The sequence below is a fragment of the Aquarana catesbeiana genome, linkage group LG12, assembly GCF_042186555.1.
Source record: "Aquarana catesbeiana isolate 2022-GZ linkage group LG12, ASM4218655v1, whole genome shotgun sequence".
NCBI lineage: Eukaryota > Metazoa > Chordata > Amphibia > Anura > Ranidae > Aquarana > Aquarana catesbeiana.
This window is the reverse complement of record NC_133335.1, coordinates 89,065,744-89,089,701: the sequence shown is the minus strand read 5'-3', so window position 1 is coordinate 89,089,701 and position 23,958 is coordinate 89,065,744. Positions and strand designations below refer to the sequence as shown.

The following is a 23,958-nucleotide window of genomic DNA, read 5'->3' as shown; positions in this document are numbered from 1 at the left end:
GCCAGATTTTTGTTTTATATGAACGATAAATATATAAACCTAAATTTTGTGAAGGACATTAAAAAAGTGAACCATTACTTTAATGCCCTTAAACGATACTTAACAAGCCAGACAATATGTCGCTATTTAAAGCATGTGCGGCGCTTTGTGACATATCAGATAAGTGCTACAGACCTGTTTGTCAGGGATTTTCAACTTTTCGAATGCTGCTCATTTTTTATAAAAGTCACTGATGGCATGATGAAGAAAATAAGGAAAAGCATATCCCGAGACATAGTCGGCAAACGGTAATATGGGCTTTGAATGTGCTGATTATTCTGACTATATTGTCATTTCCTTGAGCTTCCTACAAAGCTATACCCTTCACATTAACTAATTACAGGTTTCAGTCAATGTTGAGCGTTTCAAAAACTCCAGCTGAATGCCGCAGGCTGCTAGAGGTAGCAAACAAGTCTTTTCTTGAAGCCATTAACAGAGCCCAAAACAATCAGATTTTAGATCTGAGTATGAAATTGGAAGTTGTCTACTATCTGGAAGCTGTGTTGGTACTTAAACACCTCCAGAGACCAGGGGTGGTCACAAACATGACTGTAAGTAAAGATTTTAAGACTGTGTGAATGCAGAGAATATCATGTATGTTATTATGTACTTTATCATGTATTCCTAGGTTTATGAATGGGAGAAACGAGTGCACCACCAGCATGTCACTCCTGAATGCACAGCCTATTTTACAGTCATTGGGGTTCAGCTCCATAAGACATTGACACACCAAGTAGCTGCATTTGCATTAACTGAAAATGAAGAGATGGTAATATGCTAAAAAGAAAGCGTTTGGGGGATAAAAAATAAATGTTGACATACTGATTTTTTTTTTTTTTTATATTGATTTTTCCAGTGGTTTAAAATATATTATGAACACATAAGGCCAACATTTTTGAAAAAAAACTCCACAGAGGAAGCATTCTTTGTATCGTCATCGGGGAAGAAAATTTACAAAGTATCAAATGATTTAAGAAGATATCATAACAGGTGATTAGGAGTTCATTTTGTAATCTTTTTGCATAGATATAATTTTCATAGTTAAAGTGTTACTAAACCCACAACAGTAAAATCAGTCTGTATATGCAGAATAGTGTGTTTGTTATACTCGCTGTGGAACTTAAGGGGTTAATCCTCTTCATTGTGTAAAAAGGCTGTTTTATCCTGTATGCAAAGATCCGGCCCCTCCTGCACTGTCTACCTGGGGAAGACCAGCTAACACAGGCAGGGCAGCCGACCTGCACATGCTCAGATGTGTCTTTTATGCTGGAGAGAACATTTACTTGTTCTCAGAGCTAGCCAGGTCACATGATATTGACATCACATATTTGGGCATGTATACAGGCTGAAGTGGAAATCTCCTCCTACCTAAACTCTCAGCACTGGAGAAACTGTGCAGTTTATCATGTAACCATGGTATACAGATCATCCAAAAAAAGTATATAGTGGCAGTACTTTAATTTAAAAAGAATATTTATAAGCTGTGGGCACTGTGGGGGGGGGATTGAACTATTTTCATATTGCTGGGTTTAGTAACACATTAAGTCCCTGTAAAGCTGTTATGTTTTTACTGCTATCCTGGGCTTTGTTTTTTAAAAGATTGGCCCTCCCACATTCTGTACTGCCGAATAAGACCTGAAAGGAAAGGGAATTCTCCAAAACAGACAAATATCAAAAATGTGTGTTCTTCTAGTAGACTAGGATTGGCTACAACTCAGGTCTTTTAAACCAGTGGTCATCAACCCTGTCCTCAGGGCCAACTAACAGGCCAGGTTTTATGTATTTCCTTGGGGAGATGCAGACTAGAGTACTGCATTCACTGAGCAGCAAATGATATCACCTGTGATGTATTTCAGTTATATTGCAAACCTGGCCTGTTAGTGGGCCCTGAGGACAGGGTTGATGACAACTGTTTTAAACTACCTCTTGCTTCCTGTCTATTGCACCCTTTTGTAAGCAGGACCAAAAAACAGAAAATTGTTATCACTTGTTATCAAACAAGTTATCAAACATGGCACTGTGAACCCCTTGACGGAGTCTTTGCATTGGTATACTGTTGCAAATATCAGAAGCTGCATGTTCAGTGAAGTCTCCCTGAGAGCTACTGCTGGAACGCCCCATAGGACCAACATTGGTATGAGGCAATATAGGCAAAAATATTCTGCCTAACCGAACCAATAATTGGCTTTGCTTCCCTGGCAAGAAGACCAACCTTAACTGACTAAGTGATTCTCTGCCCCACGAAGTTTCTTTGCAAGATGCAACAAGAAAAAGACTTTTCGTGTCCCCTTTCTAGGCAATGTAGGCTACTACTGTCTTGTTGTCAACCCCTTTAAAATCTTGAAAGGCTTGCAATGCTAGAAAAAGGCTTTCTTCCATTCAAGATACTTGAGGAGTCTGCACTCCAATGGCCTTGCACTTGTTTCTTCAGATTGTGGACTCCCCAGCCCCAGAGACTGGAATCAGGCTTCAGAATCATCCTATTTCCTGGGCTGAGAGGCATGCCTCCCAAAAAAGCACAGTGACGATGTCCAAAATGTCAGTTCTTGTTGAATTTGTATAGGCACAAAGATTTTCTGATCCACAGACAGCCCAGCTCATAGGCTAAAGAAGGCAAATTGAAATGCCCTCCTGTGCCACCTGGCCCAAGGTACCACCACTGCCAACAAGATCTTCAAAAAGATTCCTGGGGCTGTGCCAATTCTGTAAAAGGCAGACAACTAGAAGTGACCTCTGGCCACACAAATCTTACAAGCCTCTGGTGTTCGGCATTGATCGGTACATGGGAGTATGAGTTGGCCGGAATGATTCCAACTGTTCCTCCTGCTGAACTGTACCTGTGACTGTTTGCATGGACTACATCTTGAACCTCTTGATGTATATGAACACATTACATGCCTTCAAACTGAAACAGGTCAGGAGTCTCCTGCCTTAGGTACTACAAAAACTGGGGAGAAAGGCCCCCTGATGAGTCTTTGTTTTTGGCATTACTGGCTTGATGGCCTAGTAGCAGTATAAACATTTTGCAAACATTTTCTCTTCTGAGATCGGTTCTCCATTGTCCACCCACCTGTCTTCTGGACCCACTGGTCTTTGGCGATTGTTGTTCAAACCCTCCAGAAGGAAGTTACAATCATCTACTTCACTTAGGCCCCCTGGCCCCAACTGGAAGAGACTGGTTGGACGTACCTTTAAAAGACTTTTCAGCCATCTTAGCAGGTTGCTCTGGACTTATTTCATGCCAAAAGTAACTTTGAGATACCTCCATTGTGATCTATTAAATCTGTAGCCTGTCCTATAAGATTTGGCCTCCTGCACCCTTTGAAGTTCAGTGGGCTTGAGTGAAGGATGGTGACTTCCTCTTACTAGTCTGTGGCTACAGTCCAGACTTTTCCTCCTGTCATTCGCTTAATTGTGTTCAGCGTTTCGCCGAACAATAACCTCCCATTATAGGAAATGTCGAAGGCTTGTGTAGAAGTTCCGCCTGCCCTCCAGTGGCATAACCACAATGCTCTCCTAGCAGTGACTGAGTGTGCCAGCACTTGTACTAGGCCTATCAAAAGCATCAAACAAAAGTCAGTTGCCAGGTTCTACTCTTTCCATAAACTGTGCCAAATCTTGCAGTTTCCAATGGTGAATGTAATGCCATTTCTGAAGTTAATATATTAAAGTTAACTTTATTGCTGATTGGCAGGCAAAATCTGTCACTGTTTAGATTCTGTGCAAGCCTGATGGCCAGATCACCACAGTTTCTGCATTCCAGATGTGTTTCTGCATGAGTGTTTTTGATGCATTCTAAATGTGTTTTGCCACTTTCCCGATTGTGTTCCTATAAAAAAACAATGCAACATTCTACTGTTGACAGCACTAGAATGCCTTGTACTGGTGTGAATTAAGTAATTGGAATCAAAGTTAAAAACTATCCATGTGTTCTTGATGCAGAAATAAAAATGCACTGGACTGCATCTGGTGTGAACAAGTCCATTGAAGGCAACCAAATTATAAAAAGGCAACGGCACTTGCTGCACCAGACACAAGAGGGCAGCAATCACCCCTGGAAGTGCAGTGCATAAAGATACATCAGCCATTTTAGATGGATAAAGCTTAGGGAACTTGTTACTGTAAATTGGTCTTCTGACAAGGTCTCTGTCATCCTCCATCAACGAGTGATTTACGCTCTATCATTGTTGGGAAAAGACCATCAACGAGCGATTTACGCTCTATCATTGTGGGAAAAGACCATCCTCCATGAGCGATTTACGCTCTGCCATTATGGGCAAAGACCATCCTTCATGAACTAGCAATTTACACTCTGCCATTATGGGAAAAGACCATCCTTCATGAACGAGCGATTTACGCTCTGCCATTATGGGAAAAGACCATCCTTCATAAATGAGCGATTTACGCTCTATCGTTATGGGTGTTGCTTCTGGCGTGGATATTTGCAGCATACATTCTGCTATAGCCGCCTTAATAGGTCTTAGAATTTTACACAACCACATGCTTGTGAGGCAACCTGTGCAATTTCATTGCTCTGCCACTGCAGACTGCATGCAAGTCCAAAATGCACCCTGAGCTTGGCAAGGCATCTTCTATCATGCTGGCATAAAATGCATGTGCCAATTTCCTGGATTCTGTCCCTTCACAGGGTAAGTGGAAGCAACTCCTTTAGAGTGTATTGACCACATGCTTAATGAATGTGACAATCTGTTAGGTGTCGTCATCCTGTGATCGTTGGCGGGTCTTATTTTTTTTTGGAGCGTTTGCGTTCAGGGTTTCTGCTCCTAAAATAATGCAAAACACCTTAATTTGCATATTTTCTTTGGGCTCCATGTCCCACCTCGCCCCCTCCTACCTTTGCTAATCTTCTGTGCCACTAACAGGTGTGGCAAGCTCATATTTGCACAAAATATATGGAGAAAAGCATCTTGCCTCTCACCAAAAAACATGGAACCCTGTCATTTTGAGAGCCATCTGCCTTCATCCACTCACTTTAGAAGTATCTGCAGGTGAGCTTCAGACAGCATTTCCAAAGGCAGGCATCAGACACAGTCAGAGTCAGAGACAAAAACCAGTCAGACTGTCAAACCCACAGAAGTACACAGCATAGCGGGGGAGCCAGGACAGCACATCCAGAGACAGACAGACAGACTCAGCCAGAATCTGAGGTAAGTCCTTTACCTGGCAGGACTGCAGAGAGAGATAGGGAGAGAAGCCCTCCCAACTGCAGACCTCCAAAATCAGTTACACCATTGCATGTCGTCTGGCGGTTCCAGTCTTTTGTTGCCCATCTCCCCACACTCTGACACCATTCACAGACGCTCTCAAACTGACAATAAAGCCAGGAGAGCAGTGCGGTGCACTGCATATAAGAAGACAGAAATTATGACATTGCAGAGCTGCTATTATACCACACCTGTACAATACAGTCAGGTCCATAAATATTGATATTTTTGATATCATCGACACAATTCTAAACCTTTTGGCTCTATACACCACCACAATGGATTTGAAATGAAACAAAGATGTGCTTTAACTGCAGACTTTCGGCTTTAATTTGAGGGTATTTACATCCAAATCAGGTGAACGATGTGGGAATTACAACAGTTTGGATATGTGCCTCCCACTTTTTAAGGGACCAAAAGTAATGGGACAGATTAACAATCATCCATCAAACTTTCACTTTTTAATACTTGGTTGCAAATCCTTTGCAGTCAATTACAGCCTGAAGTCTGGAATGCATAGACATCACCAGATGCTGGGTTTCATCCCTGGTGATGCTCTTCCAGGCCTCTACTGCAACTGTCTTCAGTTCCTGCTTGTTCTTGGGGCATTTTCCCTTCAGTTTTGTCTTCAGCAAGTGAAATGCATGCTCAATCAGATTCAGGTTAGGTGATTGACTTGGTCATTGCATAACATTCCACTTCTTTCCCTTAAACTCTTTGGTTGCTTTCGCAGTATGCTTCGGGCCATTGTCCATCTGCACTGTGGAGCGACGTCCAATGAGTTCTGAAGCATTTTGCTGATTATGAGCAGATAATATTGCCCGAAACACTTCAGAATTCATATCCTGCTGCTTTTGTCAGCAGTCACATCATCAATAAATACAAGAGAACCAGTTCCATTGGCAGCCATACATGCCCACGCCATGACACTACCACCACCATGCTTCACCGATGAGGTGGTATGCTTTGGATCATGAGCAGTTCCTTTCCTTCTCCATACTCTTCTCTTCCCATCACTCTGGTACAAGTTGATCTTGGTCTCATCTGTCTATAGGAGGATGTTCCAGAACTGTGAAGGCTTTTTTTAGATGTTGTTTGGCAAACTCTAATCTGGCCTTCCTGTTTTTGAGGCTCACCAATGGTTTACATCTTGTGGTGAACCCTCTGTATTCACTCTGGTGAAGTCTTCTCTTGATTGTTGACTTTGACATGCATACACCTACCTCCTGGAAAGTATTCTTGATCTGGCCAACTGTTGTGAAGGGTGTTTTCTTCACCAGGGAAAGAATTCTTCGGTCATCCACCACAGTTGTTTTCCGTGGTCTTCCAGGTCTTTTGGTGTTGCTGAGCTCACGGGTGCGTTCTTTCTTTTTAAGGATGTTCCAAACAGTTGTATTGGCCACACCTAATGTTTTTGCTATCTCTCTGATGGGTTTGTTTTGTTTTTTCAGCCAAATGATGGCTTGCTTCACTGATAATGACAGCTCTTTGGATCTCATATTGAGAGTTGACAGCAACAGATTCCAAATGCAAATAGCACACTTGAAATTAACTCTGGACCTTTTATCTGCTCCTTGTAAATAGGATAATGAGGGAATAACACACCTGGCCATGGAAAAGCTGAGCAGCCAATTGTCCCATTACTTTTGGTCCCTTAAAAAGTGGGAGGCACATATCCAAACTGCTGTAATTCCAACACCGTTCACCTGATTTGGATGTAAATACCCTCAAATTAAAGCTGAAAGTCTGCAGTTAAAGCACATCTTGTTTGTTTCATTTTAAATCCATTGTGGTGTATAGAGCCAAAAAGATTAGAATTGTGTTGATGTCCCAATATTTATGGACCTGACTGTATATCAATGCTGTTTAGCCTTGGCACAAAAAGGCACCCAGTTCTTAGAAATATTTAACTTCAGCATTCAGGGTCTTCCAACTCCATGAGAGGCTGAACATGGAGGGGTAGGTTCAGCAGGCGGGGATGCAGCAAACAAATTACTTACCAACTGCAATCAGCATAGGAGGGGCTGTCTTTTATATTTAGCTTGGAACATGTGGTCATTGGGGGCTCCAAAGGAGGTGTTAACCCATTATGTGCTGACGGGAGGATGGGCCAGGAAAGAAGGGTCCTCCGATGGAGCTTTGGATAGCACAAAAAATCTGACTAGGGTTAAAATCCTTCCTAGCTCTAGTCAAAGCAAAATAAATGGTCTGAAATACAACCCAATTTCTGTTATCACTTTTTCATTTTTGCTTTTAGGTTCAACCTACCAAATATTACCAGCCAATTCATCCGTCGGATATGCGAGACATGGACAATGAAAACCTGTTCTGATGCAGATAAATACATCTTTGCAAGTTATCTTTCTCATACTAACAAAACAGCGGATCGCTGTTACAGAGAGAAGATTTTAACGGACCTCTGTAGTGCATCTCTGCTGGTCACAAGAGCTGGCACAAGCAGTAGAATCAGCGGCCAAGTAAAAAACTCAAGGTAATCATCATAACTTTGCTTAAAGGGTATGTAAACCCCTTTACAAATGGTCTGTATTATGACTTACCAGTTTACAGAGGTGGTTGCTGCAATATTTTTCTTTCTTCAAGTTTTTCTAATTGTATTTTCACCTAGTGATTCACCCTACTGCATCTATAAAGGGGCAGGCAGCAATGTCATCCTAGCACAGGAAATGTTAAGGACTCTAGACTACCTCCATCTCTCCATTTTATATGGGTGGAGGTGTCCTGTTGTCCAAGGAGAGTTGTGAACAATACCAAGTGATACCCTACTGTGCTCTGTCTTTGCTGACTATTATCGGATCACAAGATTTCTAGCAGTGTACATACAGATACCACTGTTGGGCTTTGCATACACGTTAATATATTAGGATAGCCCTATGTACCACTTAAAGCAGAGCTCCACCCAAAAGGGGAAGCTCCGCTTGTTTGCCCCCCCGCTGCCACATTTGGCACCTTTTTAGGGGGGAGGGGGTACCCCTCCCCACTTCTGGGTGACCTCGCCGTGGCAAAGTCCCCTGGATGTTCGGCCCCCCTCCTCCTTCCCCCGCCGTCAGGCCATTCACAAAGCACAGCACGCGTCATTCATGCACAGTAGGGAACCGGCTTTGAAGCCGCAAGGCTTCACTGCCAGTTTACCTTACAAGAAATGGTGGTGGCAGTACCCGAAAGCAAATTTAAAAATGAAAACCAAAAAGGAATCTATATCTAATCACATTTTTGAGGTCTGGTTATAATGAAGAAGGGTTTATGCTGGTTTCAGTTTTTTCATTGCTGTCTAAGCCTGGGTTCACACTAGGGATGGGCTCGATGTTCAAACGTAGGTTCGACTCGAACATCAGTTGTTCGTTTGTTCGTAGAATAATACATATGGGGCGCTCGTGGCAAGCTCGCCCATCGCAGAGCCGCCCATAATGCACTGCGAGACTGCAGTGCATTGACGGCTGCTGATTGGCCAAAGCATGCACCTGATCTGCATGCTTTGGCCAATCACAGTGCGATCTGCTGAGAGCCATCCTGCCTTTGGCCAATCATGGCTCAGGGGCTAAGGCCACGCCCCACACTATATAAGGCGGCTGCTTACATATAGTGAATGAATAGAGATTAGGCAGGTAATTGGTATATAGTGCAGTCAGTGTAGTATATATAATAGAGTATATAGTGCAGTCAGTGTAGTATATATAATAGAATATATAGTGCAGTCAGTGTAGTGCATATATAATACAGTTTAGAGTATATAGTGCAGTCAGTGTAGTGTGTGTGTATATATACTACATTGCAGAGTATATAGTGCAGTCATTGTAGTATGTATAATACAGTGGAGAATATACAGTATGTCACAATTTCACATTTTTGTAAATATTTTATTTTATCTTTTCATGTGACAACAGTGAAGAAATTACACTTTGCTACAATGTAAAGTAGTGAGTGTACAGCTTGTATAACAGTGTAAATTTGCTGTCCCCTCAAAATAACTCAACACACAGCCATTAATGTCTAAACCGCTGGTAACAAAAGTGAGTACACCCAGGGACAATCCTGGGCAGTTGCGTGGTGTGCAGCGCACCCAGGCATCGCAGGGGGGGGGCGCCGAAATGCCAGAGTGCTCCCCTCCCTCCTCCTCTCCTTGGGTGCTTTGTTTTGAATTATCCGGTGTTCCGGCAGCGACAGGGGTGGACTGAGCATTCAGGTCAGCTTACTTGCTACTCTGGGGCCAGCAATCATTGCTTCTAACTACACACACTGCCCAGCAGTGTGTACAGTAGTTACAAGCTCCGATCCTGGTGTCACCCATCAGCTGGTAGAATCGGGAGGAGCACACTGTAGGAAGATGAGCTGTTCTGGGGGAAGTCTGGGGAAGTAAGCTGCAAAGTTTCTGCTAGAAGGATTTGTTTTGCAGTGAAGGGTCCTAGGTGACAAGGTAAACTGGAAAATATTGCAGAGAGAGAGGGGGGTTGTGGCAGTTAGAGTGTGCAGCAACTTCCCAAAGCTGACAGACACTTCCCAAACTGACAGGCAGCCCTCTCTATATAAACAACCCCCAACTGCTCTGTCCAGTTAATGAGAACTTGATATATGACCATCCAATTTAACCCTGTTATCCAAACTCAGTACAACACTCCCAAAATGCCCCTGCCATTGAAATCAATGACCAGCGCTGCCGAAGCGCCTGCAAATCGCTTCGGCAGTGGTGCTTTGCAAGACATCCCCCCACAACTGCCTTCAAACCATCTGTACTTCCCTCCTGCATGCAGTCATCCCCTCCACACTCCTCTCCTGTATATACTGCCACTGTCATACCCTCCACACTCCTCTCCTTTACATACTGCCCAATGTCATACCCTCCACACTCCTCTCCTGTGTATATATAGCCACTGTCATACCCTCCCCACACCTCTTCTATATATAATGCCACTGTCATACTCTCCACACTCCTCTCCTGTACATTCTGCCCTCTGTTATACCCTCCACACTCCTCTCCTGTACATACTGCTCACTGTCATACCCCCCGTACTCCTCTCCTGTACACTGCCCTCTGTCATAGAGTGGAGGGTATGACAGTGGGCAGTATGTGCAGGAGAGGAGTTTGGAGGGTATGACAGTGGGCAGTATGTACTGGGGAGGAGTGTGGAGGATATGACAGTGGGCAGTATGTACAGGAGAGGAGTGTGGAGGGTATGATGGCAGCCATCTTTAAACCTTGTGGGCCCATGATCTCCTATTGTCCGGGGGCCCCAGGAGTTGTCAGTTCGCCCCTGGGCAGCGCTGTAACAAAGTCCCGCCTCCTAGACATGCTCCTGTAACAGATGGAACACTGATCCAATGCAGTGAAATTTAATCAGTGTGACGTGTATCATAGGAGCCGCGAGCCGGTCTAAGAGGCGGGACTTTGTTACAGTGGCTGCCTGACAGATTCAAACTTAAGCTCCGTGACAGTAGAAGATCATCGCCGCTCTGTGTGATCCAGGGGCACTGGCAGGCTGCAATTGGTGGGCACTGGCAGGCTGCAATTGGTGGGCACTGGCAGGCTGCAATTGGTGGGCACTGGCAGGCTGCAATTGGTGGGCACTGGCAGGCTGCAATTGGTGGGCACTAATAAGCTGCATTTGGTGGGCACTAATAAGCTGCATTTGATGGGCACTAATAAGCTGCATTTGATGCGCACTGGTAGGCTGCAATTGGTGGGCACTGGTAGGCTGCATTTGGTGGGCACTGATAAGCTGCATTTTTATAATCAAAATGTTTTCTTTATTTTCTATTATAAATTCCACAATTCACAATTATACATTCTTCATTCCATGCTTTACAATAACTGCACAAAGTTAAACATAGACAGGTAAACGAGAAACAAGCTAGTTACACCATTCTCTTGTCAGCAGTTAACTGGTTGTACTAACCCTACCCCCCCACTAAAAAAATATAAATATATATATATAAAATTCCCTTCCTTTTCTAAGCGCTGTCTATCTCCGCCCCTCTCCTCAGCCCACACTAAATACCCACCCCATATCTTCACTCTCCATTCTTCCCATTTGAGTCATGTGTTCACCTAAAAAAAAAAAATCATCTCTGTGTCAAAAAATATAAAAGTGTATATATATATATATATATATATATATATATATATATATATATATATATATATATATATATATATATGCGTATGTATGTATGTATGTGTGTATATATATATATATATATATATATACACAAATATATATACCCTGTGATTAATATAGTTCCCAATAATTGTGTGTATCGATCTATATGATATAGTTCCTCAGTGACACTCCAAGCACCTACAACCACAAGTCAACGTATTAAGCAAACCCAAACAATACAAAAAAAAAACCCCACCATACATTCTCTGATTATTATTGATTACCCATATTGTGTATATCGGCTTTCCTGGCCTAATTCCTCAATTCTAAGTGTCAGAGAAAAAAAAAAGAGAGGGAAAGTTGAATTAATTGAAGCCAATATAGGTCCCTTCACCTACCTCCATGTGTTTGCCCAACCCCATATAATGTAAGAGGCCACTCACGGCCATAATGAAATATTATTTCTATCTCGTGAAGAAAAAAAAAAAAAACAACCCGAAAGGGGGTTTGCATCCTAGTTATGAATAAACAAACTTCCCAACCCACTACTCCCTACCTACAAGTGCCAAACTCTCCACCTCCACTTGACTCAACACACCCTCTCCTTCTCCCCCTTCACCAGGAGTAGGCATCCAGTTAAAGGGGTAAAGGGAAAGGGGAGGAAGAGGGAGACAGCAGCAAAAAAAAAAAAAAAAGGGGGAACCCCGGCTTATATCTATCCTGTTCATATTTCGCACTTTAACACCTTATTCCTTTATAGCTAAGACCATATACAGTACAGTTATACTAAGGTTCTTATAGAGTCATTGCTACCCTCGCCTTTCCCATATTTCCTCTTAATCTATCTCATGTACACACTGTGTCCAGCCTGCCCATATTTTCTTGAATTCCCCTTTTTTGTCCCTTACTACATGAATCCACCTTTCAGCTTCCATAATTCTGTTCACCTCCTTTTTCCAATCCCCTAGTGTTGGGCAAGCGGTCTTTTTCCAGAATCTGGGGATTAATATTTTAGCTGCATTTAATAGATGTGGTGTAATGCTCTTCCTATAGGCTTTAATTGGGCTGGTTGTTCCATGAAACAGGAAATCCAAAGGTGTACGTTCTATAAATCTTGGGGTCAGGCTCTCGATCCATGGTGCGATTGCTACCCAAAATTCTTGGATCTTGGGGCATTCCCACCACAAATGGAGAAATGTACCCCTTTGTTCACATCCTCTCCAGCACCGGGCATCCGCTGCTGGGTACATCTTGTTTAGTCTTACTGGTGTCCTATACCACCTTGTCAGGAATTTATAGGCCATTTCCTGAACATACGAACTTATGGATGTTAAATAAGTTGATTTAATCATTTTTTTTTAATTTGTTCGTCTGACAGTACCTTATTTAACTCCCTTTCCCATTCCCTAATAAAGTATGGGACTGTATTCTTTTGGGTACCCAATATCAGGCTATACATCTGAGACAGCAGATGTTTATTTTTCCCCAGGCATACACACTGGCTCTCAAACCTAGTAGTTGAACTTATTGGTCTTAATGAGGGTTTCATCTTTTTTTTTTTTCCTCCACCTTCTGTTTGAGGATGCAATTATGTTAATTTTAGCAGCTCACAGGGTTTTTACACTTATTCTGTTTGAGGATGCCCCACAAAAGCTCAATAGTGTTTAGGCCTGGAGAGATGCTTGGCCAGTCCATCACCTTTACCCTCAGCTTTTTTAGCAAGGCAGTGGTCATCTTGGAGGTGTGTTTGTGGTCATTATCATGTTGCAATACTGCCCTGCGGCCCAGTCTCCAAAGGAAGAGGATTATGCTCGGCTTCAGTATGTCACAGTACATGTTGGCATTCATGGTTCCCTCAATGAACTGTAGCTCCCCAGTGCCGGCAGCACTCATGCAGCCCCAGACCATGACACTCCCACCACCATGCTTGACTGTAGGCAAGACGCACTTGTCTTTGCACTCCTCACCTGGTTGCCGCCAAACACGCTTGCCACCATCTGAACCAAATAATTTTATCTTGGTCTCATCAGACCACAGGACATGGTTCCAGTAATCCATGTCCTTAGTCTGCTTGTCCTCAGCAAACTGTTTGCAGACTTTCTTGTGCATCATCTTTAGAAGAGACTACCTTCTTGGATGACAGCCATACAGACCAATTTGATGCAGTGTGCTGCATATGGTCTGAGCACTGACAGGCTGACCCCTCACCCCTTCAAACTCTGCAGCTTTGCTGGAAGCACACATATGTCTGTTTCCCAAAGACAACCTCTGGATATGACGCTGAGCACGTGCACTAAACTCCTATGGTCGACCATGGCGAGGCCTGCTCTAAGTGGAACCTATCCTGTTAAACCGCTGTATGGTCTTGGCCACCATGCTGCAGCTCAGTTTCAGGGTCTTGGCATCGTCTTCTTATAGCCTAGGCTATCTTTATGTAGAGCAACAATTCTTTTTTTTCAGATCCTCAGAGTTCTTTGCCATGAGGTGCCATGTTGCACTTCCAGTGACCAGTATGAGAGGGTGCGATAACACCAAATTTAAGACCTTGTAACACTAACGAGTCACATGACACCAAGGAGGGAAAATGGCTAATTGGGCCCAATTTGGAAATTTTCACTTAGGGGTGTACTCACTTTTGTTGCCAGCGGTTTAGACATTAATGGCTGTGAGTTGAGGTATTTTGAGGGGACAGCAAATTTACACTGTTATACAATCTGTACTCTCACTACTTTACATTGTAGCAAAGTGTCATTTCTTCAATGTTGTCACATGAAAAGATATAATAAAATATTTACAAAATGCAAGGGGTGTACTCACTTTTGTGAGATACTGTATAGTGCAGTCAGTGTAGTGTGTACAGTATATATATAATACAGTGCATGGTATATAGTGCAGAGTATATATAATACAGTGTATTGAAGTGGTTAAGGGGAACTCCATGCCAAAATGTTTTAAAAAAACAGCACGGGGTCCCCCATTGGGTCTGGCAATATATTTTAAGGGGAACTCCACGCCAAAATTTAAATAATTATCAAGCTCTTGGAGGGGATGATAAGGGACTATATACAAGATTTTAGTAATGAAAACTGTATCATTAGCAGTAATCGGCATAGATTCATGAAGAATCGTTCTTACCAAACCAATCTATTAACCTTTTATGAGGAGATGAGTTGCCATCTAGATAAAGGAAGGCCCGTAGACGTGGTGTATCTGGATTTTTCAAAAGCATTTGACACAGTTCCCCCTAAACGTTTACTGTACAAAATAAGGTCAGTTGGCATGGACCATAGGGTGAGTACATGGATTGAAAACTGGCTACAAGGGCGAGTTCAGAGGGTAATAATAAATGGGGATTACTCGGAATGGTCAGGGGTGTAAAGTGGGATCCCCCAGGGATCTGTGCTAGGACCAATCCTATTTAATTTGTTCATAAACAACCTGGAGGATGGGGTAAACAGTTCAATCTCTGAATTTGCGGACGATGCTAAGCTAAGCAGGGCAATAACTTCTCCGCAGCATGTGGAAACCTTGCAAGAAGATCTGAACAAATTAATGAGGTGGACAACTACATGGCAAATGAGGTTTAATGTAGAAAAATGTAAAATAATGCATTTGGGTGGCAAAAATATGAATGCAATCTATACACTAGGGGGAGAACCTCTGGGGTTATCTAGGATCGAAAATGACCTGGGGGTCCTAATAGATGACAGGCTCAGCAATGGCATGCAATGCCAAGCTGCTGCTAACAAAGCAAACAGAATATTGGCATGCGTTAAAGGGATTAACTCCAGAGATAAAACGTTAATTCTTCCGCTCTACAAGACTCTGGTCCGACCTCACCTATAGTATGCTGTCCAGTTCTGGACACCAGTCCTCAGGAAGGATGTACTGGAAATGGAGCGAGTACAGAGAAGGGCAACAAAGCTAATAAAGGGTCTAGAGGACATTAGTTATGAAGAAAGGTTGCGAGCACTGAACTTATTCTCTCTGGAGAAGAGACGCTTGAGAGGGGATATGATTTCAATTTACAAATGCTATACTAGTGACTAGGGATGAGCTTCGAGTTCGAGTCGAACTCATGTTCGACTCGAACATTGGCTGTTCGCAAGTTCACCGAACAGCGAACAATTTGGGGTGTTCGCGGCAAATTCGAATGCCGCGGAATACCCTTTAAAAGTCTATGGGAGAAATCAAAAGTGCTAATTTTAAAGGCTAATATGCAAGTTATTGTCATAAAAAGTGTTTGGGGACCTGGGTCCTGCCCCAGGAGACATGGATCAATGCAAAAAAAAGTTTTAAAAACGGCCGTTTTTTCAGGAGCAGTGATTTTAATAATGCTTAAAGTCAATCAATAAAAGTGTAATATCCCTTTAAATTTCGTACCTGGGGGGTGTCTATAGTGTGTCTGTAAAGGGGCGCATGTTTCCTGTGTTTAGAACAGTCTGACAGCAAAATGACATTTTGAAGGAAAAAACTCATTTAAAACTACCCGCGGCTATTGCATTGCCGACAATACACATAGAAGTTCATTGATAAAAACGGCATGGGAATTCCCCAAAGGGGAACCCCGAACCAAAATTAAAAAAAAAAATGACGTGGGAGTCCCCCTAAATTCCATACCAGGCCCTTCAGGTCTGGTATGGATATTAAGGGGAACCCTGGCCAAAATTTAAAAAAAAAAATGACGTGGGGTTCCCCCTAAATTCCATACCAGACCCTTCAGGTCTGGTATGGATTTTAAGGGGAACCCCGCGCCAAAAAAAAAAAAAAAAACGGCGTGGGGTCCCCCCAAAAATCCATACCAGACCCTTATCCGAGCACGCAACCTGGCAGGCCGCAGGAAAAGAGGGGGGGACGAGAGTGCGGCCCCCCCTCCCTCCTGAACCGTACCAGGCCACATGCCCTCAACATTGGGAGGGTGCTTTGGGGTAGCCCCCCAAAACACCTTGTCCCCATGTTGATGAGGACAAGGGCCTCATCCCCACAACCCTGGCCGGTGGTTGTGGGGGTCTGCGGGCGGGGGGCTTATCGGAATCTGGAAGCCCCCTTTAACAAGGTGACCCCCAGATCCCGGCCCCCCCCCTGTGTGAAATGGTAAGGGGGTACATAAGTACCCCTACCATTTCACGAAAAAAGTGTCAAAAATGTTAAAAATGACAAGAGACAGTTTTTGACAATTCCTTTATTTAAATGCTTCTTCTTTCTTCTATCTTCCTTCATCTTCTGGTTCTTCTGGTTCTTCTGGTTCTTCTGGTTCTTCTGGTTCTTCCTCCGGCGTTCTCGTCCAGCATCTCCTCCGCGGCGTCTTCTATCTTCTTCTCCTCGGGCCGCTCCGCACCCATGGCATAGGGGGGAGGCTCCCGCTCTTCTCTTCTTCTTTTCTTCTCTTCTGTTCTTCTTCATTTTCTTCTCCGGGCCGCTCCGCAATCCATGCTGGCATGGAGGGAGGCTCCCGCTGTGTGACGGCGCTCCTCGTCTGACAGTTCTTAAATAACGGGGGGCGGGGCCACCCGGTGACCCCGCCCCCCTCTGACGCACGGTGACTTGACGGGACTTCCCTGTGGCATTCCCCGTGACGTCACAGGGAAGTCCCGTCAAGTCACCGTGCGTCAGAGGGGGGCGGGGTTCACCGGGTGGGCGGGGCCACCCGGTGAACCCCGCCCCCCTCTGACGCACGGTGACTTGACGGGACTTCCCTGTGACGTCACGGGGAATGCCACAGGGAAGTCCCGTCAAGTCACCGTGCGTCAGAGGGGGGCGGGGTCACCGGGTGGCCCCGCCCCCCGTTATTTAAGAACTGTCAGACGAGGAGCGCCGTCACACAGCGGGAGCCTCCCTCCATGCCAGCATGGATTGCGGAGCGGCCCGGAGAAGAAAATGAAGAAGAACAGAAGAGAAGAAAAGAAGAAGAGAAGAGCGGGAGCCTCCCCCCTATGCCATGGGTGTGGAGCGGCCCGAGGAGAAGAAGATAGAAGACGCCGCGGAGGAGATGCTGGACGAGAACACCGGAGGAAGAACCAGAAGAGCCAGAAGAACCAGAAGAACCAGAAGATGAAGAAAGATAGAAGAAAGAAGAAGCATTTAAATAAAGGAATTGTCAAAAACTGTCTCTTGTCATTTTTAACATTTTTGACACTTTTTTCGTGAAATGGTAGGGGTACTTATGTACCCCCTTACCATTTCACACAGGGGGGGGGCCGGGATCTGGGGGTCACCTTGTTAAAGGGGGCTTCCAGATTCCGATAAGCCCCCCGCCCGCAGACCCCCACAACCACCGGCCAGGGTTGTGGGGATGAGGCCCTTGTCCTCATCAACATGGGGACAAGGTGTTTTGGGGGGCTACCCCAAAGCACCCTCCCAATGTTGAGGGCATGTGGCCTGGTACGGTTCAGGAGGGAGGGGGGGCCGCACTCTCGTCCCCCCCTCTTTTCCTGCGGCCTGCCAGGTTGCGTGCTCGGATAAGGGTCTGGTATGGATTTTTGGGGGGACCCCACGCCGTTTTTTTTTTTTTTTTTTGGCGCGGGGTTCCGCTTAAAATCCATACCAGACCTGAAGGGTCTGGTATGGAATTTAGGGGGAACCCCACGTCATTTTTTTTTTTTAATTTTGGCCGGGGTTCCCCTTAATATCCATACCAGACCTGAAGGGCCTGGTATGGAATTTAGGAGGACTCCCACGTCATATTTTTTTTTTAATTTTGGTTCGGGGTTCCCCTTTGGGGAATTCCCATGCCGTTTTTATCAATGAACTTCTATGTGTATTGTCGGCAATGCAATAGCCGCGGGTAGTTTTAAATGAGTTTTTTCCTTCAAAATGTCATTTTGCTGTCAGACTGTTCTAAACACAGGAAACATGCGCCCCTTTACAGGCATACTATAGACACCCCCCAGCAACGGAATTTAAAGGGATATTACACTTTTATTGTTTGACTTTAAGCATTATTAAAATCACTGCTCCTGAAAAAACGTCAGTTTTTAAAACTTTTTTTTGCATTGATCCATGTCCCCTGGGGCAGGACCCGGGTCCCCAAACACTTTTTATGACAATAACTTGCATATAAGCCTTTAAAATTAGCACTTTTGATTATTCATGTTCGTGTCCCATAGACTTTAACGGTGTTCGCATGTTCGAACGAACTTTTTTCCTGTTCGCATGTTCTGGTGCGAACCGAACAGGGGGGTGTTCGGCTCATCCCTACTAGTGACCCCACAATAGGGATAAAACTTTTTCGCGGAAGGGAGTTTAACAAGACACACAGCCACTCATTAAAATTAGAAGAAAAGAGGTTTAACCTTAAACTACGTAGAGGGTTCTTTACTGTAAGAGCAGCAAAGATGTGAAATTCCCTTCCATAGGTGGTGGTCTCAGCAGGGGAGGCATCAATAGTTTAAAAAAACTATTAGATAAGCACCTGAATGACCACAACATACAGGGATATGCAAGGTCATACTGACATATAATCACACACATAGGTTGGACTTGATGGACTTGTGTTTTTTTTCAACCTCTCCCACTATAACTATGTAACTATATGTGATGTCAGAGGGGCTCGGTCATCCGGTTACGTCAGAGGGTGGCCCCACCCTTGCCTATATAAGAGCTGTCAAAGTGAAAAAACAGCAGTCGCTGGGAGGCCTCCCAGGGAGACTGAGTTTTTTTCCTATTTTTCAGGTCCATCGGGCGGCGTGATTGACAGTGGATGTACATCGCAGGACACTTTCTTTTTTAAAGGAATTGTCAAAAACTGTCTCTTGTGGTTTTTACTTTTTGACACGTTTCGGTGAATGGGTAGGGGTACAATGTACTCGATACCCATTCACATAGGGCGGGCTGGGATCTGGAGGCCCCTTTGTTAAGCCCCCCCACCCGCAGACCGCGACAACCACCGGCCAGGGTTGTCAGGAAGAGACCCTTGTTCTGTTTGGGGTGCGGGTGTTTCCCATTCTATTCCTGCTTGGGAAACCTTATTACTCATACAGGAAGTAAGATTAAATCTTTAAGAAAAAGTGCTTTCTGTGTTGTATGTGTCTCACTTGGGGATGTCCCCTCGCTTAGTGTGCTGGCAAAATAACTGGGACAGAAAAGAGTCCAAATGGAATAGAAAGAGATGGAAATAACCCCATAAATACCACAGAGAGCAGTAAAATCTGAGGTTCAGTTACCTTAACTGTTTAGTATGAAAAACATTTTTCTTAGGAAACACAATGTAGCACCCTCCAAGGTAGGTTACTAGAAAGGTTAAGTAAATTTTGGTTATTATGGGTTCCCTGTAAACAGTAGGCAGCAGGTGTAATTTGTTCCCCCTAAATTCTGGAGGATTCTAGAATGTAGTGGGTTGTAAAGAGACAAATAAGCAGCCTGAATATTTATGTTGGCTCAGCCAATCCCTGGAGGAGGGCCTGAGGAGTGCATAAGTAGTTGGGGGTCTGGAGCAGCCCTGTCCTTTTCCAGGAGTAAAAACTCCCAACCTGAAGGGCTGCAGCTCTTTTAGGCAGCCTAGCTGAAGTTCCACATGTGCTCATCGAGGTCCCAGCTATGCTAGAGCTGGGGGGCCTGATTTGCTGAAAACCTCTGGAACTAATGCCTGGCTGATATTGGAGGGATGTATACAATAATCCATGAACATTGTGAGTACAGACCTGAGTGTAGGATTCTAGTAACTGTTTACAGTTACTATCCTTTGTGCACCAGTGCCAGAGCTTGCTTGAACTGAGACATTTTTTAGGGTGTCTCAGTGCTGTCCATTCGCTTGGATTCTACAAGAGGGACTGTTCTAAGAAAAAAGTGTCCTCTTGTTACTGCTCAGTGTTAATGGAATATCTCACAACTCACTATGCCCTATCCAAGGGGACCTGTCCGCTGCCTTTGATAAAGTTGACTATCCCTTCTCCTCCAAAAAAAACTTGATTTGCTTGTTCTCCATGGCTTTGCTCTCCACTGGTTCGCATCTTACCTATCTCACCGCACCTTCAGTGTCACCTACAACTCCACTTCCTCCTCTCCCTCCTCTCCTACTCCTCTTACCGTTTGAGTCCCCCAAGGTTCTGTCCTTGGACCTCTCTTATTCTTGATCTACACCTTCTCCCTGGGTCAGCTGATAGCCTCCCATGGCTTCCAGTACCATTTCTATGCTGATGACACCCAAGTCTATTTCTCTACCCCTCTGCTCATCCATCAGCCTCCCCACACCTCACTGATTTACTAACAGACATATCAGCCTGGATGTCTTACCACTTCCTCAAACTCAATCTATCTAAAACCTAGCTCATAATATTTCCTCCCCCGCATGCCCCTTCCCCTGACTTCTCTGTCGAGGGCACAACTATCAATGGCACATCTGACAATGGCACAACTATCGGTCTGTCCCCACATGTCAGGGTGCTAGGGGTAACCCTGGACTCTGAACTGTCCTTTCAGGCCCACATCCAATCCCTGTCCAAATCATGCCGCCTTAACCTCCGCAACATCTCCAGAATACGCCCTTTTTTAACTAATGACACCACCAAGCTTCTAATTCACTCCCCAGTTATTTCTCATCTCGAATATACTGCAACTCCCTTCTCACTGGATTACTTTTACATAGGCTATCCCCCTTCAGTCCACTATAAATGCCGTTGCAAGACTCGTCCACCTTACCAACCGTTCAGTGTCCTCTGCCCCTCTCTGCCATTCCCTCCACTGGCTTCTACTCACCCAACTAATAAAACTCAATGTACTAGCAATAACTTACAAAGCCATCCACAACTCTGCCCCCAGCTACATTACTAACCTAGTCTCAAAATACCAACCAAGCCGCTCTCTTCAGTCCACCCAGGACCTCCTGCTCTCTAGCTCTCTTGTCACATCCTCCCATGCTCGCCTCCCAGGATTTCTCCAGAGCTTCTCCCATCCTTTGGAACTCTGTCTGACTGTCTCCTAATCTATCCATCTTTAGACGATCCCCTTCTCTTTAAGCCTATCCTGCTTTTAACTCATTCACTGTTTTACTTTCTCCATCAGCTCATCCCCCACATCTATTACCTTTTTGTATCAATTGACCCTCCCTCTTGGATTGTAAACTCTAACGAGCAGGGCTCTCTGATTCCTCTTGTACTAAACTGTATTGTAACTGTAATGTCTGCCCTCATGTTATAAAGCGCTGTGCAAACTGTTGGCGCAATATAAATCCTGTATAATAATCTATTTTCAGCAATAAATCTCAAAGGCAACCCATAGACTGTTCATTGAGCCAGAAAGAGTGATTGTTGTTGTGTAGCTGGCTGCCACTGCACTAATCTTGAGAGGAACCTGTGCCAAATCAGCACCCCCCCCCTTTTGGGGGTGAGTGCTTTGATTATGCTATGAGTGCTATGATTATTTAACATTATTTTACCCCTAGAAGAAGAACCGAAGAACCTGAAGATGACTTCATGCAACCCCAAAGAAAAATTAGACAGTTCACCAGGTTTACCAGTAAGTAAAAAAATAGTGTGTGTGAATATGAATGTATGTATGTACACTGTATGTGTGTATACACAGTATATTATGTGTGTGTGTGTGTGTGTGTGTGTGTGTATATGTATATAATAATATATATAAAATGTCCAAAGGATTGCTGCACTTAAAACTTCTTTATTTGTTCAAAGATTCGTAAAGTTACATCTTGAAAGTGATTTCCGTTTCGGGCTTACATGCTTACACCCTTCCTCAGATCAGAGCACATCTAACATTTCACATTCGTATCAATTTAAACATTATTCCAAAGCAAATCACATATGGAATCAATTTGTGGTTAATTGTGCATTAGTACAATTATATTCCTTCATTCGTTAATTTGATTCACGCCACTAGTACAGAAATGGTTAACTAAGCAGAAGCCCGTCTCATTATTCCCTCAGAAATCATCACATAGTTTTCTATATATTTTTATTCAACAGAACAACAATCACAATCTAAATACCCAAGAGGATAAACCTTATTGTGTATATATAATAAAATAATATACGTATATAATTCACTATAAATTTTAAAAATAAAGATCTAGATCTGTATTTAATCCTTTCAAAGTAATAGTGTTAAGAAAATGTATCCAATGAGCCTCACGTTTTCTTAAAACGAATTCACGATCACCTCCTCTCCTATTCTTGCTAATGCCTTCCAACACCATAAATTTTAAATGGGAAATTACCGGTATATGTCCCTTCTCTATAAAGTGTCTAGCCAGTGGTAATTGTATTAGTTTATCTCTAATCGAGTATTTATGTTTAGCTATGCGATCTTTGACTTTTTGGGTTGTTTCTCCAATATATAGTAATCCACATAGACATTTTATAGCATAGATCACGTATGGTGATTGGCAGGTGTAGTGGCCCTTAATTGGAATATTGAAACCTTTATGTGGGTGTGATATGGTTTTTCCTTTTACCATTGAGTTACATTGAATACATAAGCATGGAAATGATCCCATATTTTTTGGTCCCAAAAAAGTTGTCTTGGGAACAGAAGGAGAAAATTAGTCTGATCTTACCAATATATCTCTCAGAATTCTTCCCTTTTTATATGAAGGTAATGGTAGATTCCAAAATTCTTCTATGGTAGGATAACGTTCCCTCAATGAGTTCCAATGTTTCTTAATTATATTAAAAGCAATATGTGAAAACTGATGAAATTGTGTAACAAAAGGGATCCTCTTGGTATGTCTATAATTTATCGTACTGTTATTTAGGTTTAAACGTTCCTTTCTTACTGATGCTTGCGGATAATTTCTACAAATTGGAAGTTTAGATGGAAATTTATGGTTTTGGAAGGCATGAGCAAGAATAGGAGAGGAGGTGATTGTGAATTAGTTTTAAGAAAACGTAAGGCTCATTGGATACATTTTCTTAACACTAATACTCCAAAAGGATTAAATACGTATATTCTTTTATTATATATATAATAAGGTTTATCCTATTGGGTATTTAGATTGTGATAATTTTCTATATATTTTTATACAACAGAACAACAATGTGATGATTCCTGAGGGAATAATGAGACAAGCTTCTGCTTAGTTAACCATTTCTGTACTAGTGGCGTGAAACAAATTAACAAATTAAGGAATATAATTGTACTAATGAGCAATTAACCACAAATTGATTCCATATGTGATTTGCTTTGGAAAAATGTTTCAATTGATATGAATGTGATTGAAATGTTAGATGTGTTCTGATCTGAGGAAGGGCGTAAGTAGTGATGAGCCGAACACCCCCCGGTTCAGTTCGCACCAGAACCTGCGAACGGACCGAAAATTTGCACGAACATTAGAACTCCATTGACGTCTATGGGACTTGAACATTCAAAATCAAAAGTGCTCATTTTAAAGGCTAATTTGCATGGTATTGTCCTAAAAAGGGTTTGGGGACCCGGGTCCTGCCCCAGGGGATATGTATCAATGCAAAAAAAAGTTTTAAAAACGGTCGTCTTTTCGGGAGCAGTGATTTTAATGATGCTTAAAGTAAAAAAAAAAAAAAAAGTGAAATATTCCTTTAAATATCGTACCTGGGGGGTGTCTATAGTATGCCTGTAAAGTGGCACGTGTTTCCCGTGCTTAGAACAGTCCCTGC

The 23,958-nt window shown here is 43.4% G+C and overlaps 1 protein-coding gene across 1 annotated transcript; it reads left to right on the top strand.

Annotated features, from left to right (window-relative positions):
• The first annotated feature begins 240 nt into the window (after window positions 1–240).
• On the top strand, window positions 241–23,378 carry LOC141114245 (uncharacterized). The gene is made up of 7 exons (XM_073607821.1): window positions 241–287; window positions 383–590; window positions 668–808; window positions 896–1,029; window positions 7,522–7,755; window positions 21,756–21,829; window positions 23,356–23,378. Exons 1-7 carry the CDS (start codon window positions 241–243, stop codon window positions 23,376–23,378), a joined length of 861 nt encoding a protein of 286 aa, XP_073463922.1.
• Window positions 23,379–23,958: the final 580 nt, after the last annotated feature.

Coding starts and splice junctions, on each gene's coding strand:
- LOC141114245 (XM_073607821.1), top strand. CDS start 241: ATGAAGAAAATAAGGAAAAGCATATCCCGAGACATAGTCGGCAAACG. Junction 7,756..21,755: donor GGCCAAGTAAAAAACTCAAG/GTAATCATCATA, acceptor TTTTACCCCTAG/AAGAAGAACCGAAGAACCTG. Junction 21,830..23,355: donor ACAGTTCACCAGGTTTACCA/GTAAGTAAAAAA, acceptor TTTATACAACAG/AACAACAATGTGATGATTCC.